Genomic DNA, 16,502 nt, shown 5'->3' with positions numbered 1-16,502 from the left:
CAATGAAATAAACGAATTAGTGTCAAATCGATTTGTTACCTTATTTTTGAAGACACGAGAAATTTTTTTGAAGACACGAAAATTTCGAAACCCGAGGATTTTTTTTTGAAAATACAATTTTTTTGAATATTTTTTTATTTTTAAAAGGGCGTATCGAGTTTAACGCAAACCGGTGATATTCACCCAACATAGCGATGAAATCAACGATTTTATGTTAAATCGATTCGTTGCCTTATTTATTAAAATTATTTAAAATAAAATAAAATAAAAATCAAATTAAATTAAAAATATAAATATAAAAATGCATAAAATGCTAATAATATTAAAACGAAATAACATAAAAATACGAGCATTAAATTAAAAATGAAATAAACGAAATTACCGAAAAGCTCCCGAAACACGAGCTTCGTCGAACGGGTTACACGAATTGAACCTTTTTTTTCTTTTTTCTCTTTTTTCTCTTTTTTCTTTTTTCTTTTTTTTCCTTCTTTTTTCCTTCTCTTTTTCTTCTTTTTCTTTTCTTTTTTTTTCTCTGCTGGGCCAACCCGTTGGACCTGCTTCTGCTGGGCTGGTGCGTGCGGGCCTGGCCTGCTGGTGCTGGCCTGCTAGGCTGCGCTGGGCCTGGGCTTGGGCTGCTGCTGGTCTGCTAAGAAATGGCCTGCTCTTCTTCTTTTTTTTGGGCTTGTTTCTTTTTTTGTTTTTGTTTTTGTTGTTTTTTTCTTGGGCTGCTGGGTCAGGTCGGGTCGTCAGTCGGGTCGACCGGTTCGGGTCGGGTCAACCCGATTTTAAAAAAAGGATTTTTCTTTTCTTTTTCTTTCTTCTTCCTCTTTTCTTCTTCCTTCTTCTTCTTCAAAGTCTAGCCTCCACCGTTGCTTGCTCCGCCATCGACTGCTGCCGCCGATGCCACGGTGCCGCCGCTGACTCCTCCTTCTTCTCCTTCCTCTTTTCTTTCTCTCTTCTTTTTTTTTCGAAGCTTTTTCTCTCTCTTTTTTGAAATTTTTTTTGATCATTCAGCCCCCCCAAATTTTGGAGTTAAAAGCCCCTTTTATAGATAATTTTTGCTTCATTTTGCAGGTGGTAGGTGGCTAGGGGAGAGGGAGGCCATGCCCTAGGCCGGCGGCCGGAAATCGTGGGGCAAGTGCACGAAATCCGCCGGATTATTGGGGATTTTCTGACAGAAGGACTAAAATGCAAACACAGGAAAATTTTTGGGGCCAAAATGTAATTTCGAGGAAGTTTAGGGGTCAAAATGTAATTTTGAGAAAGTTTAGGGGTCAAAATGTAATTTCAAAAAGTTTAGGGGTCAAATGTAATTTTGAAAAAATTTAGGGGTCAAAATGCAAATTTTTTTTAAACACAAAATTATTCCCGGACAAAATTCAGTGATTACAGCTGCCCCTCTTTGCTCATCGTTGTGAAACAGGAATAGAGCAAAGACTTAAAAGCACTGAATTTTGTTCGACTGTCCAAAATTTTCTTTTTATTTGAAAAATAGAAGTCGAGAATAGCTCGGCATGTGGCCCAAGGCTCAACTCACCTCTAGCAATATGAGTTGATTTTTGAAAAACAGAAATTGAAAAATACCTCAGCGTGACCCGAGGCTTAACTCACTTCTCGCAATATGAGTTGATTTTTTTGAAAAAAACAGAAATTTAAAAAAAATACCTCAGCGTGACCCGAGGCTCAACTCACCTCTGTATTATGAGTTGATTTTTTGAAAAAAGTAGAAATTTAAAAAATACCTCAGCGTGACCCGAGGCTCAACTCACCTCTGTATTATGAGTTAATTTTTTGAAAAAATAGAAATTAAAAAAAATACCTCAGCGTGACCCGAGGCTCAACTCACCTCTGTATTATGAGTTGATTTGAAAGAAAAAAAAAGACATAAATTAAAAATACCTCAGCGTGACCCGAGGCTCAACTCACCTTTGTATTATGAGTTGATTTTTTGAAAAAAAAGCAAAAATTTAAAAAATACCTCAGCGTGACCCGAGGCTCAACTCACCTCTATATTATGAGTTGATTTTTTGAAAAAAGCAGAAATTAAAAAAATACTTCAGCGTGACCCGATGCTCAACTCACCTCTGTATTATGAGTTGATTTTTTGAAAAAACAGAAATTAAATTAAAAAAATACCTCAGCGTGACCCGAGGCTCAACTCACCTCTGTATTATGAGTTGATTTTTTGAAAAAAATAGAATTTTAAAAAATATTTCTTGAAAGAAACAGGGTTTCAAAAACATCTAGTGGAACTAAAAGCCTTCTTCTTCATTGATTCTGTGCAGCTTTCTCCTAGTATTCCTTGCTCTACTAGTATACCTGTATATGTCATGTATGATGTTATTATGATATGCACATGTTTGTCCTAAATGCTTTTGTGTCTACATGATCATGTAATGCACCCTGGGCTGTTTGTCACGTGCCCCACTTTTGATTTTCGTGAGGGTCCGCATTCATTTCCTCAATTCTTGACTTTTCTCTCTAATTTTGTACTCATCCTCAAGTTCTGTGAGTAACCCACATTTTCGTACACCACCTTCCTGCCCCCTGTTGAACCTTTGTTCTTGCTTCAGGGTCCTTGTATTTATCAAATTCTCATCCAGGTAATGCTCAACATTCCTTTTGTTTAGAGTATGTCATCTTACTATTTATCATTTAAATGAATCAACCATGAGATGCATGAAAAATGGCAAAGTAGGCATGAAAGAAATACCTCACATTCATTTTTTCAAAAGCAACAAACAAAGAAAATTGACAAGGAGAAATTCAAATAAAAAAACATCATAAAGAAAGGAAAGTGAATTCAATGGCCACAAATGCTCTAGATATCCAATGCATGAACTTCCCACGTTTCTTCATCCTGGATCTTTTCGAGCACGGCTTCTTGTGTAGAAGATTTTGAGCTTTTGAGAATGTTTCAAATATTGTAATCTCGCCATTCGACTCCCCATTCAAGTCGTCTTGCTCCTTAAGTTCGAGTCCGTTTCATTAGGACGCCCTTTCGGGTTTTCATCCTAATCTTTTTTTGTTTATCAAGACGCCCTTTTCGGGTTTTCATCTTGATTTTTCTTTCTTTTTTTTGTTTTTTTGTTTTTTTTGTTTTGTCTGTTTTTTCTGTTTTTTCTGTTTTTTTCTTTTTTTTTTTGTTTTTTTAAGCATAATATTTCTTCACAGCATTTGAGTTCACTAGATTAGGTAATTATTTCCCATTCATCTCAGTGAGAATCAGAGCCCCTCCTGAGAATGCATTTTTTACAACGTATGGCCTTTCTAAATTTGGCGACTATTTCCCTCGAAAGTCTTTTTGTATCGGGAGGATCTTTTTTAGTACCAGTTCCCCTTCACGAAATTCTCTTGGCCGTACACTTTTATCATGGGCTGTGATCATTCTCTTCTGGTTCATCTGTTCATGACAAATTGCCTTCAAGCGTTTCCCTTCAATAAGGTTTAGCTGATCATATCGAGTTCGAACCCACTTTGATTCTTCTAAATTTGTCTCCATCAAGACGCGCAGGGATGGGATCTTTACTTCGATGGGCAGAACGGCCTCCAACCCGTAGACCAGAGAAAAAGAAGTTGCCCCTGTAGACGTCCGTACAGAAGTGCGATATGCGTACAAAGCGAATGGTAGCTTCTCATGCCAGTATTTATATGTCTCAGTATCTTCCCGATAATCCTCTTAATGTTCTTATTAGCGGCTTCTACTGCTCCGTTCATCTTTGGGCGATAGGGCGAAGAATTATGATGTTTTATCCGAAATTGCTCACACACTTCTTTCATCATTTTGTTGTTCAAATTTAAAGCATTATCTGAAATGATTCTTTAGGGCAGACCGTATCGACATATGATCTCCTTTTTTAAGAACCTACAGACTGCAGCCTTGGTCACATTAGCAAACGAAGTGGCTTCTACCCATTTTGTGAAGTAGTCTATAACCACAAAGATGAATCGATGTCCATTGAAAGCTTTCGGGGAAATTGGCCCTATAACATCCATGCCCCACATAGAAAAAGGCCACGGAGAAGTTATGACATGAAGGGGTGATGGGGCTGCATGAATTTTGTCGCTATAAATTTGACATTTGTGGGACTTTCGTGTGTAACCAATGCAATCCCTTTCCATCGTCAGCCAATAATAACCAAGTCTCATAATCTGCCTGGCCATGGTGAAACCACTGGCATGTGTTCCACAAATTCCTTCATGAACCTCTTCAAGTATCTTTCTGGCTTCAACAGCGTCTACGCACCTCAGGAGCACTTGATCTTTTCCCTTTTTGTATAGAATATCTTCGTCAAGAACAAATCTAATCGCCAATTTCCTGATTGTTCTTTTGTCATTCTCATTTGCTTGCTCGGGGTATCTTTGATTCTTGATATACTCCAAGATATCATGGAACCATGGTCGTCCATCTGACTCCTCCTTAATACTAAAATAGTGTGCTGGGGTCTCATATATACTCATTTGGATGTGCATTATCTCAGTTTCCCTGTTTGCTTTGAACATCGAAGCCAATGTGGCTAGGGTATCAGTTGGTTTTCTTCTCGTGGAAAGTAGTTAAAAGTCACTTCTTTGAATTCTTTGACCAATTTCGCAACGAGATCATGGTACTTGATTAATTTCGAATCCCTCACTTCCCAATCTCCACGAATTTGATAAATGACTAATGCTGAGTCCCCGTGTACCTCTAAAATTTTGATCTTCCTCTTGATAGCTGCACGAAGCCCCATGATGCAAGCTTCGTACTCCGCTATATTATTGGTACAGAAGAAATCCAATCTGGCAGTGAGTGGGTAATGGTCCTCTTCAGGTGACACTAAGACTGCTCCGATCCCATGCCCCAATGCATTTGATGCACCATCAAAGTTCATCTTCCATGACTTTTCTTTTGATGACTCGCCCTCTTTTTCTAAAATGCACATCAAATCTTCATCCGGGAACTCGAATCTCAAAGGCTCGTATTCCTCCGTTGTACGACTTGCCAAGAAGCCAGCTATTGCGCTTCCCTTTATCGACTTTTGGCTCACATATACAATGTCATACTCAGTCAATAGGATCTGCCATCGGGCCATCCTCCCTGAGAGTGCAGGTGACTCCATCATGTACTTTATTGGGTCCAATTTTAAAATTAACCATGTCGTGTGATACAACATGTATTGTCTGAGCCTTCGAACCGTCCAAATCAATGCACAACAAAACTTCTCAATTGAAGGGTATTTTGCCTCATATTCTGTGAACTTCTTGCTGAGGTAGTAAATTGACTTTTCTCTTCTCCCTGACTTATCATGTTGCCCCAGTACGCAACCCATTGAGTTCTCAAACACGGTCAGGTACAATATTAAGGGTTTTCCAGGGGTCGGCGGTACTAGCACAGGAGGATTAGATAGATACTGTTTTATCTTGTTGAAGGCCACTTGGCACTCCTCGTTCTATTCTCCCGGATTACGTTTTCGAAGGGGTCGAAAAATTGGGTCACACTGATTGGTAAGTTGAGCAATGAATCGGGCAATGTAATTCAACCTTCCTAAAAATCCTCTGACTTCTTTTTGTGTGCGCGGATGAGGCAATTCTTGTATAGCTTTTATCTTATCTGGATCAACCTCGATACCTCTTTCACTAACAATGAAACCTAGCAGTTTTTCTGAGGTAGCCCCAAACGTACATTTGGCCGGGTTAAGCTTCAACTGGAACTTTCTTAATCTTTCAAACAGCTTCCTAAGACTCCCGACATGCTCTCTTTCTTCCCGAGATTTGGCAATTATATCATCGACATAAACTTCTATTTTTTGTGTATCATATCATGGACCAACGTTACCATGGCTCTCTGATACGTTGCCCCAGCATTCTTTAGTCCGAATGGCATTACCTTATAACAAAAGGTTCCCCACATTGTTATGAATGTAGTTTTCTCCATGTCCTCGGGAGCCATCTTTATCTGATTATAACCTGAGAAGCCATCCATAAAAGAAAACAGAGAATGCTTCGCCGTATTATCCACCAAAGTGTCGATGTGTGGTAAAGGAAAGTTATCCTTAGGGCTTGCTTGATTCAGATTATGATAATCCACGCACATTCGCACCTTGTCATCTTTCTTCGGCACTGAGACTATATTAGCTACCCATTCTGGATACTTGGAGACTTGTAGGAAGCCAGCGTAAAATTGTTTATTGACTTCTTGTTTTATCTTTAACAGCATTTCGGGTCTCATCCTTCTTAATTTCTGCTGAACGGGCTTGCATTCTGGTTTCAGTGGGAGCTTGTGGACCACAACATCTGTGTTCAATCCTGGCATATCCTGATAAGACCAGGCAAACACATCCTTGTACTCATGGAGTAAGGTGATCAAATCTTGCCTTGTGTTTTCTGAAATGGAAGTCCCAATCTTCACTTCTTGTTTCCTTTCTTCATTCCCCAAGTTCACTACCTCAACAGATTCTTGATGGACAGGATCTGTTTCTCCTCTTGTTCCACCATTCTCAGTAAGTCAGGAGACGATACACAATCTTCAGCATTTTCGTCAGCCTCGAATTCTCCTAAACAAACAGCCTTCTCAAAATTGATTTCAAGATTCATAACGGGATTATTCATGCCATTGATATCTGAGCACCTGAAAGGTGAATGGGAAAGAAAACTATGGAGGAGCATCCAAGTATTAGAATCAACACACACAATGTTATGGAATGAGATACATGGAGAGAAAGGATATGAAGCGATGGGGGTAATTATGAAACTGATAGAAATGAAAAGATCATGACAAAATGCATCATTCATTAATGTTCATTGAAATGATAAAGAGCAAACATAAGCTCCTACAAAAGGAATCCCACTATTTAGGGGCACACAAAATAAATGGAGAAGTAACATTGGGCATTACTCTGGAGAGGACTTAAAAACTATAAGAAGGTCCTCAACAGTCCAATTGTTCAAAATATATCATGGAAGACAGGGGTGTATCATTGAAACATCCCCAATTGTATCACTCTTGTTGAGCTCAGCATCCATAGTTCTAGCTCTTAAATGCGTTCTATAAGAATGACGTGATTCCAGACTTGTAGTGTCACAACTGTGGATTATGCAGTTCTAGCCTTAGTGAATGGTTAGGGTGATATGTACATGCAATACATGAATAAATGAATGAATGAATGAATGAATGAATGACAAGTAAATGTTAGTCATGAATAAATATACAAGAATTTGGTGTTGATTTCAAGATAGCCCCATATTTTGGCGTTTCATTAATCAAAAGAGCCCATTACAAAAAATTTCATTGACTAAACTTCAGCCCATGTATCAGTCATCCCTGTCAACTTCATTAACTTCTTCTTGAAGGTCATTGGTTTAGGCTCCTTCACATATATTTTATTGAATTGTACATTGTCGATGCGAAGCAAGGCAACATACTCTTCTATAGTCGGAGTCATATCTTCTTGATTGAAAGTGAAACACTGATAGGCAGGGTCCCAGAATCGAACCATGGCTTGGGTCAACTGCTCGTTCACATTGATTGCTACCAAGTGAGCTATATTCCCATATTTTTCAGTAAAGATGCCTCTAGTATCTGAGTCCCACTACTTCCAAATCCCAATCAAGTCTTCAAGATAATCCTGATGCACATTCAAGGTCACACGCTCGGGAATATCAGAGGTGTATCCTTCATTCAAACTGTCCCCTTTCGCTTTTTGAGTCCTCCAAGAACAATCTCGGACTACAGTATTTTTCTCGGTTACTCGTGTAATTGACTCCTCCATCAGAAACCCGTTTTTGGCAACCAATCTCTAATCAACACCCTCCTAATGAGATGCCTATGATGCATGATGACAAAAAGAATAATAAAAACGAATAACCTCGATTAGTGATCACAACAGATATAAACAGAGGAAAAAAGAAAAATAAGAACTACGGAAAGTTTAACAATTTAAGCTAATCAATCATGCAATTTGGAGGAAGAGACCCACTTTTTTTTTGCCCCAACAAGCTTTACAAAAACCTACCCCACATACCATCAGACAATCTATCCGACCCAATTTATTAAATAGACTCAATTCATTTGTAAATGTAAAAGAAATAAAAGGTAAGAGGCGTTTCTCCCGTGTACTTATTTTGATAACTATCAAACGGACAGAAGTTCGGCGTGGCTCTACTCGGGTGGCTCGTACGGTTCACTATATGCGGTTTCGGTTCTAGAGAAGTACTCGAATTGTCCATACTGTCACCTACTAAGGTTAGTAAGGAGCCTCGTTATCGCCCGTCAGGGCTCGCGAGCTCAATTCGAGGGATTACATTTACTTATGCCTATGCGGAGAGACTAGTTAACTCACGAAAGCATAAGTCATATGTAACCTAGAAGTATTTCACTAGCCTGTGCGGAGGGACGAGTTAACTCACGAAGGCGTAGCATTTACTTCCACTTAAACGGACGGAGCCCGGGTAGAGAGCTCATGTTATGCAAGAATGCAAGTGCACAGTGTGTGGGGAGAAACTCACAAACCTTTTTATTTTTTATTTTTACTAAAAAACTAACTAAAAAACGTAAAACTTAATGCTGAAAAAAAAACAGAAAAATAAAATACGTTAGAAAATTATTAATTTAAAAACCGAATGCAAATGCATGACTTTTTTTAAAAAAAATAAAATTCAAGGATCACGGTTAAAAATTAATTTGAACAAGAAATTTTGAAAATTTTGACAACACGCGTTTAACATTAGACTCGACTCTCGAAAAAAGGTCCCCAGTGGAGTCGCCAGCTGTAGCGACCTAAAAATTTCGGCACGGGCGCTAGTCGAAGTAATTATTGTAAATTTGAAAACTGAATCTCGATTTTATTTGAAAAAGGAGTCGCCACCGATATTTTTTCTAGGTGTGATCGGACACCTACAAAATTCTCTTTTTAGAAGAAAAATTTATTTTTAAACTTTTCTAAAAAAGAGGTAATTTTAGGTCCACGTAAAAATCCAGAGAAAATTAGGGTCCGGGAGTCGGTTACGCGCGAGGAAGGTATTAGCACCCTCGCAACGCCCAAAATTGGTATCTCGTTAAACGCGCGTTGTCTTCATTTTCAAAAATACGAGTTCAATTTAATATTAGTCGTGATCCGATTGAAACACGATAATTTTAAAGCACAACAACTTTTTCCTTTTTTTTAAACACGAATTTTTTAAAATACAAGAATTTTAGAAACACGAATTTTTAAAAAAACATGAAAATTTTGAAACACGAGATTTCTTCGAAACACGAAAATTTATGAAACACGGTCAATTTCTTAAAGCGCGAAAGTTTTTGAAAAACGGGAATTTTTTTTTGAAACACGAAAAATTTTGAAACACTGGAATTTTGAAAACACGAGGATTTTTTAAATACGAAAAATTTGAAAACAAGAAAATTTTTGAAATACGAAAATTTTAGAAACACGAAAATTTTTGAAACACAGAAGTTTTTAGAAAACACGAAAAATTTTGAAAATTGGAATTTTTTTGAAAACACGAGAATTTTTGAAAAACATGAAAATTTTTGCAACACGGGAATTTTTGAAAACACGAAAAATTTTCCGATTTTTTTATTAAGCACGTATCGTATTTAACATTAATTGATGATATTCACTCAACATAGCAATGAAATAAACGAATTAGTGTCAAATCGATTTGTTACCTTATTTTTGAAAACACGAGAAATTTTTTTGAAGACACGAAAATTTCGAAACCCGAGGATTTTTTTTGAAAATACAATTTTTTTGAATATTTTTTTATTTTTAAAATGGCGTATCGAGTTTAACGCAAAGCGGTGATATTCACCCAACATAGCGATGAAATCAACGATTTTATGTTAAATCGATTCGTTGCCTTATTTATTAAAATTATTTAAAATAAAATAAAATAAAAATCAAATTAAATTAAAAATATAAATATAAAAATGCATAAAATGCTAATAATATTAAAACGAAATAACATAAAAATACGAGCATTAAATTAAAAATAAAATAAACGAAATTACCGAAAAGCTACCGAAACACGAGCTTCGTCGAACGGGTTACACGAATTGAACCTCTTTTTTCTTTTTTTCTTTCTTTTTTCCTTCTCTTTTTCTTCTTTTTCTTTTCTTTTTTTTTCTCTGCTGGGCCAACCCGTTGGACCTGCTTCTGCTGGGCTGGTGCGTGCGGGCCTGGCCTGCTGGTGCTGGCCTGCTAGGCTGCGCTGGGCCTGGGCTTGGGCTGCTGCTGGTCTGCTAAGAAATGGCCTGCTCTTCTTTTTTTTTGGGCTTGTTTCCTTTTTTTTTGTTTTTGTTTTTGTTGTTTTTTCTTGGGCTGCTGGGTCGGGTCGGGTCGTAAGTCGGGTCGACCGGTTCGGGTCGGGTCAACCTGATTTTAAAAAAAGGATTTTCTTTTTTTTTTTCTTTCTTCTTCCTCTTTTCTTCTTCCTTATTCTTCCTTCTTCTTCTTCAAAGTCTAGCCTCCACCGTTGCTTGCTCCGCCGTCGACTGCTGCCGCTGACTCCTCCTTCTTCTCCTTCCTCTTTTCTTTCTCTCTTCTTTTCTTTTTTTCGAAGCTTTTTCTCTCTCTTTTTTGAAATTTTTTTGATCATTCGGCCCCCCCGAATTTTGGGGTTAAAAGCCCCTTTTATAGATAATTTTTGCTTCATTTTGCAGGTGGTAGGTGGCTAGGGGAGAGGGAGGCCATGCCCTAGGCCGGCGGCCGGAAATCGTGGGGCAAGTGCACGAAATCCGCCGGATTATTGGGGATTTTCTGACATAAGGACTAAAATGCAAACACAGGAAAATTTTTGGGGCCGAAACGTAATTTAGAGAAATTTTATGGGTTAAAATGTAATTTCAAAAAGTTTAGGGGTAAAAATATAATTTTGAAAAAAAATTAGGGGTCAAAATGCAAATTTTTTTTTTAAAACACAAAATTATTCCTGGACAAAATTCAGTGATTACGGTACCAACTTGTTCCCAATCAACGGTACTTCGAACTCTTTCGAAGAATATCTCTTGATACTTTCATATTCGATTATGAATCTAAACACACATTGTTGGCCTTTTTATTAAATCTATACACATTTCAAATTGTTATAATAATTAACCATTTGCAGCAGTTTTAAGATATCCTATCATTGCTGTATCAAGGAGTCTACGGTAAGCTATCAAGAGAGCCGAAGCGAACGAGTGCCGAGTCGGTTTATCTGTTTAGGTCATGTTTATTGTTCGAAATAGATGTAATTTCACCGGTTTGACAGAAGAAGAGAAAAAAACCGTACGCGACGTTTCTGATCTTATTTCGGATACATTACAGAACCAAAACAGAATGATGATGTGCCAAAAGAAAATGGCTATCTAAGGAAGAAGCAGTACTAAACTATACAACCTTGCATTATTGGTATAACATATTATATAGGCCACACTATGCATGGCTACTAAAGCATTTCAATAGTAGTTTGGTTAATGTAGATCGCAGGCAAGAAAAAAATGAAAATGAAAATAATGTGCGGTCGATCACTCCAATGGCAAACTTAATGGTTTGCCTCGTCCCATGGTGAAACCCCGAGTTCCATCCGGCATTCTCGGTCCCTTGGTAATCTGTTTCACAGATGCCTCACATTGGACTGCATTGCTAGGTTGAGGTGATGCAGCGAGTAACCCACGGCCACTGTGGTTTTGGGCACATCCCCGGACTTTCCCGCGGCCTTTAGACCATCCCTTTTTCGATCCCACTGTGTTATCTTCAACCTACCAGAAGAGGTAAATTTTTTATCCGGTCAACTCTTAACACGATAGTCTAAACTTAGTAATGGACATGATTAAGGAACATTGATGCTTACAATGTTCTCAAATGATTCAGCATTGTTTGGTGGAGAAGAACCTTCCGAGTGTTCATCGCGCGGTGAATCATCGTCATCTAGTATCCCATCGAATTCTGATTTTCTAGTTTTCAAAACGGATTTTGGCTGCACGTTCATATCATAATACTTAAACAGATCGTACACGAATCGTGAAAGACGCAATGTAATGAATACGTAATCCAGACATACCGAGAGTCTAAGCAACAACCTTACTCGGAGCCCTTTCCTCCAATTCCTTTCATCATTTAACTTCTCAACCTGATTTGCAAAAAAGGAACTTACAGAAACAATTTGATTAAAAACAAGAAGTTCTAGCAAGCTAAAACGCTTTTAACATACCGCCTTCTCAGCGACCTTCGTCGACTCGTATTCCACAAGTGCATGTAGCTTAAAGAACAGGAAAAGGAACCATAAGGCCAAGTTGTGTAATAATCTTTTAGTCTTAACTAAAAAAACATGTTTGGTCCCTACTTTCATTACCTTGTTAGACATAACAAAGTCGATTTTCGAGCGAGACGAATTCGATTCTTGGGGATGACATATTCGGATGTTCTTCACACTGTATCGATAACACTAATAGCATGAGTTGCAAGCGAAACTTTCCACCCATACACAAACAACAAGAAACAAGAAACCGAAAGTGACAAAAAACCGAACCTCCCAACAACATTAAAAATTTTGTCAAGGTTCTGATGAGAGTGATCTTCAGGTAAATTCTCAACAACAACGGTACGAGACTGCACTTGTTCTCGTTCTTTTTCAGTGAATGGGTGCTTACGACGGACCTTCTTGCCGTCGTCGCTCACAACCTTATACCGTGCATTGCACGTCAAAAGAACATAGATATCACTTTAAAAAACAGGAGAAGGATTTTTACAGTTGAACAAAGAACAATGAAACTAAAAGAACTTACAAGCTTTAAAGAGGAACGAAGTGCTTGAGCTAGCAACTGGTGATTGGTAATAAGGGACTTGATTTTCTTTGTTGAAGCAATGAAAGATATCGGCACTAAAAAACAAGGCCATGATACTTTTTAGATATTCAATTTCGGGTCGAAATGTGTTCTAAGTTCCTATATTCGAATGACATTTTGAAATAATAATAAAAACGGTAAAAGTATTATAGAGGTCTTTGTATTAGGATTCGATTGTATTTTACCCCTTTTACTTAAATTAATCGTTGTATGTTAAATCAAATAGCAAACTAGTCAAGATGCACCAGGATGAGGTACTGTCTGGTTATACTGTCAGTCATTTTAACTTTGAAAAGTAGAAATGGATAAAATTTTGAACAGAAAAGACTGGTTTGCTCTTTGATCGAACATAAGTAGAGGAGACAAAATATAATCTGACTTTTAATATGAGATGGTTCATGGTACTTTTACAAATAAAAACTCACTTGATAGCTATATAACTGATAAAATGATGTTCTAATATTCATGAATTTAGCAAAAGGATTTTACCAAAATTAATAATTTAATTTATATATTTAAATCCAAAGAATAAAAACACTAAATTCTTAAAAATAAAAATAAGAGACTAAATTCTAAATTTACGAAAATTATAAAGATTTAGAGTATATTTTAACCAGACAACAAATGCTAATAGATTCATAAGTTTCCTCACCATAACCTTCAGGATCTTTACTTGTTTGCTTTGACAAAGATTCATTTGCTAGAAGACTCATGTCACTGAACTGGTATTCCACCTGTTTTACACACACAATTAGTATCAGATTCCGGATTAAATTAGTTTATTTATTATTTAACGGAGTTGTATTTTAATATTATAAGATTAAATTAATCCGTCTAATAATAAAAAAGTTAGGGGTTTAGATGGGTAATTGGATGCGGTGTTGTGCGTTTAGCTTACTTTTTTTTTTCACACTACAATATCTAATCTCACCGTCACCGTTATTTTTACACTAGCCGCAGACAAACGTTCTGTTCATCCAAACCAATCCTAATTTGATCCAATCACTATACTAGAGTTATTTCGCAATGGTCACACCACATCTATGCATGGATACACCCTATCATCGTCTTAAAAAGGAAGGGTTAATATAATTTTTAATCTCTGAACTTAGTAGTTGTATTCATTTTGGTCCCTGAATATGGCAAACGTGCAAGTTTGCCCGGACAGAAAAGTATAGGCACCAAAGTGAACATAATTACCAATTTTAAGGACTAAAACTTATATTAACCATAAAAGGAAATATAATCAAACAATTAATGAATCATAAAAAAAAAAAGCCAGAATGAAGATGGACCTGTTTAATGATCTTTTGTCGAAGATCATCAGTAAGAACATTCTTAGAAGAACAATTAGGTATGGAAATATTAGGGTTAGAACTCAAATAAGCAGAAGGTTCTTGTTCACCAAGAAAGAACCAGTCGGAAGCAGCAGCCGCAGCACCACCTAGGTAATGAAAACAAGGGTAGTAATAACCCGAAATGGGCATTTGTGTATGTGATTTAGGCACAAATTCCGGTGCATGTGCATTGAATTTGAACGTCACACCATTGCCATTGCCATTACCATTACCATTACCACTACTACAACTAGTCCCCTGTTTAGCAGCAGCCATGGAAATAGCATTATTATTACAACTGGATGTAGGTTTTGTAGAAGAAATCATAGTAATGGTTTGGGGTTCTTCTTTAAGCTTTTCTTCAGGTTGGATTTGTGCCATATTGTGTTGTGTTTTCAATGGGGTTTATTAATTACAAAAAGAAGAAGGAACTCAAAGTGATGTCCTGTTTTTTTTCTTTTGGTTCTCTGTTTTGCTCTGTTTCATTTGTGTTTTTTAAGAATTGTTGATATTGTGTATGTCTGTCTGTCTGTTTGTTCTGGTTTTTGTTTTTGATCTCCTGAAGTTTAGCTAACTGTAAAGTTTGATAAATTTGAGTGCTTTGAATCCACATTTGGTGGCCAAAGAGACAAGAAACAGTCGATTTTCTTACACGTTACCGCTGCTTTTTTGGGGTTTGACCCTTTCTTGAAGGGTCTGATTTGGCTATTTGCTGAGGAGGATTAGGTTCTGGTTAAGGTTAGGTTTAATTCTACTTTCAGTCCTTTTACTCTTTTGTTTTTTGAAGTTTAGTCTCTCTTCTTTTAATTCTAGGCAATGAGGACTCATGTTTGAGTCTCAATGTGTAATTGTTATGTGAGAGTTGAGTGACGGAACATGGCATTAAGTTTTAAGGGTTTAATTAAAATTTTTAAAATTTTTAAAAGGCTTAATGACAAATTTCACGTATTTTTAGGGTCATCTAGCGTCTTCAATGTCACTATGAGCAGTTGTGATGGATGAATTTTGTCCGGTAATGTTTTGATTATTCATCCGTTTATGGTTTATATTAATTTGATTATATTCATAATTATTCGAGCATATATTTGTACGGATAATTTGTACGGATAATTGTACCATATTTATATTTGTGAACTTCCTAAAAATATTAGCTTAGAATATTTGAATATTAAAATATTATATATTTAAATTTAACAGAAATTTTTAAAATTTTGATTTTTAAATTAGGGAAATAAAAAGACTGAATTTATAGAATTAAATATGAAAACTAAATTTACAAAATTTAAAGAATAGGTTTTTTTTTTCCTCCAGGTATCAACTGGAGTAAGCTCAATAGTTAATCTTCTCGTTCTACGTTCTGTAGGCCCATTAAGGGGTAGATGCTGGTCACAAGTTTTAAAGCTATTCCATACTCAATGCGAGGATCAAACCCTCGATCACTTAATGATATATATAGTTCATGAATAAAATATATTGATTTAGTTTTTATGATATTTAATATATTTAATATCTGCAATCAACCATCTCTATAACAGACTCTTTTGTTTGTCTAGATTTTGCCTGTTATAGAGAGATAGATAATCGTTGTAAACTTACCACGGAATTCATATCGTGAATTTCCATCGAATAAAAAAAATTGGAATTATGTTGAAAAAAAGAAAGAAAGTGAGAATTAAATCAATAAAATTACAAGACGTATAACAAGAGCATGTATTATTACTTTTATGCATATTTTATTTTTCGTTCTTTCGCATGATTAATTATATAGTTCATAAGTCTAATAAGTTCAATTAATCAATATGAGTTATCAAATTTAATTCATTAATTTATCACTGATTACTAAATTCAAGTAATCAATTTATAAGTTTACGATGTTTCAAATTTATGGTAGAATATTTAGTTAGGAAATTTAATAGCTTATTGTATTGATATTTTTAATTTCACTCATTCACATTAAATTTAATCGTTTTATTGAAATAACAATTTAATTAAGATCATTTTCATTTCATAAATGATAATTAACGGGCTTTTTATATGAAATAACTATAATTTTACTTAAAATTTTAGTCAATATGTTGTTATAGAGAACTACTGCTCTTATTTTAAGTGAAAAGTTGTTAGAAAGGATTAAAATAAAATATAAAAAAATTGGTTCTACTAGGAACCTAGTTGTTATAGCAAGCTGTCATAGCGGGTGGATATTATGGAGAGGGTTTACTGTATTTGATTATTGATAAAGTTATTTTTTTTAACTATGCTGCAGGTCATTCTAAAATAACATTGTTCCTATTTTGGTAACTGTAAAATTTTTGTCAATTTAGTCACTTTGATAAAGATAATTACTCAAATTGGTCACTGTCGTT

The 16,502-nt window shown here is 36.1% G+C and overlaps 1 protein-coding gene across 2 annotated transcripts; it reads right to left on the bottom strand.

The window, feature by feature from the left end:
- Positions 1-11,233: 11,233 nt before the first annotated feature.
- Positions 11,234-14,657, bottom strand: LOC121214849 (la-related protein 6C). 2 transcript variants are annotated; one of them, XM_041089225.1, is made up of 9 exons: positions 14,098-14,656; positions 13,455-13,536; positions 12,743-12,837; positions 12,487-12,638; positions 12,310-12,388; positions 12,169-12,216; positions 12,019-12,087; positions 11,809-11,934; positions 11,234-11,716 (listed from the first exon to the last, which is right to left on the bottom strand). In XM_041089225.1, the coding sequence occupies exons 1-9, from the start codon at positions 14,518-14,520 to the stop codon at positions 11,483-11,485; spliced, it is 1,308 nt and encodes a 435-aa protein (XP_040945159.1). In that variant the 5' UTR covers positions 14,521-14,656; the 3' UTR covers positions 11,234-11,482. The 2 variants fall into 2 exon arrangements, with proteins under 2 accessions (XP_040945159.1, XP_040945158.1); XM_041089224.1 differs by having other exon boundaries at positions 12,169-12,388; positions 14,098-14,657.
- Positions 14,658-16,502: the final 1,845 nt, after the last annotated feature.

This window comes from Gossypium hirsutum, chromosome D02 (assembly GCF_007990345.1).
Source record: "Gossypium hirsutum isolate 1008001.06 chromosome D02, Gossypium_hirsutum_v2.1, whole genome shotgun sequence".
Taxonomy (NCBI): Eukaryota; Viridiplantae; Streptophyta; class Magnoliopsida; order Malvales; family Malvaceae; genus Gossypium; species Gossypium hirsutum.
This window is presented reverse-complemented; position numbering and strand designations above follow the sequence as displayed.

Bases quoted from the DNA above. Each gene is read 5' to 3' on its own strand.
- LOC121214849 (XM_041089224.1), bottom strand. From the start codon at position 14,520: ATGGCACAAATCCAACCTGAAGAAAAGCTTAAAGAAGAACCCCAAACC. The intron at 12,639-12,742 runs GTAAGTTCTTTT...GCACGGTATAAG, and splicing joins TTCGTTCCTCTTTAAAGCTT to GTTGTGAGCGACGACGGCAA. The intron at 12,389-12,486 runs GTTCGGTTTTTT...TTATCGATACAG, and splicing joins ATTTTTAATGTTGTTGGGAG to TGTGAAGAACATCCGAATAT.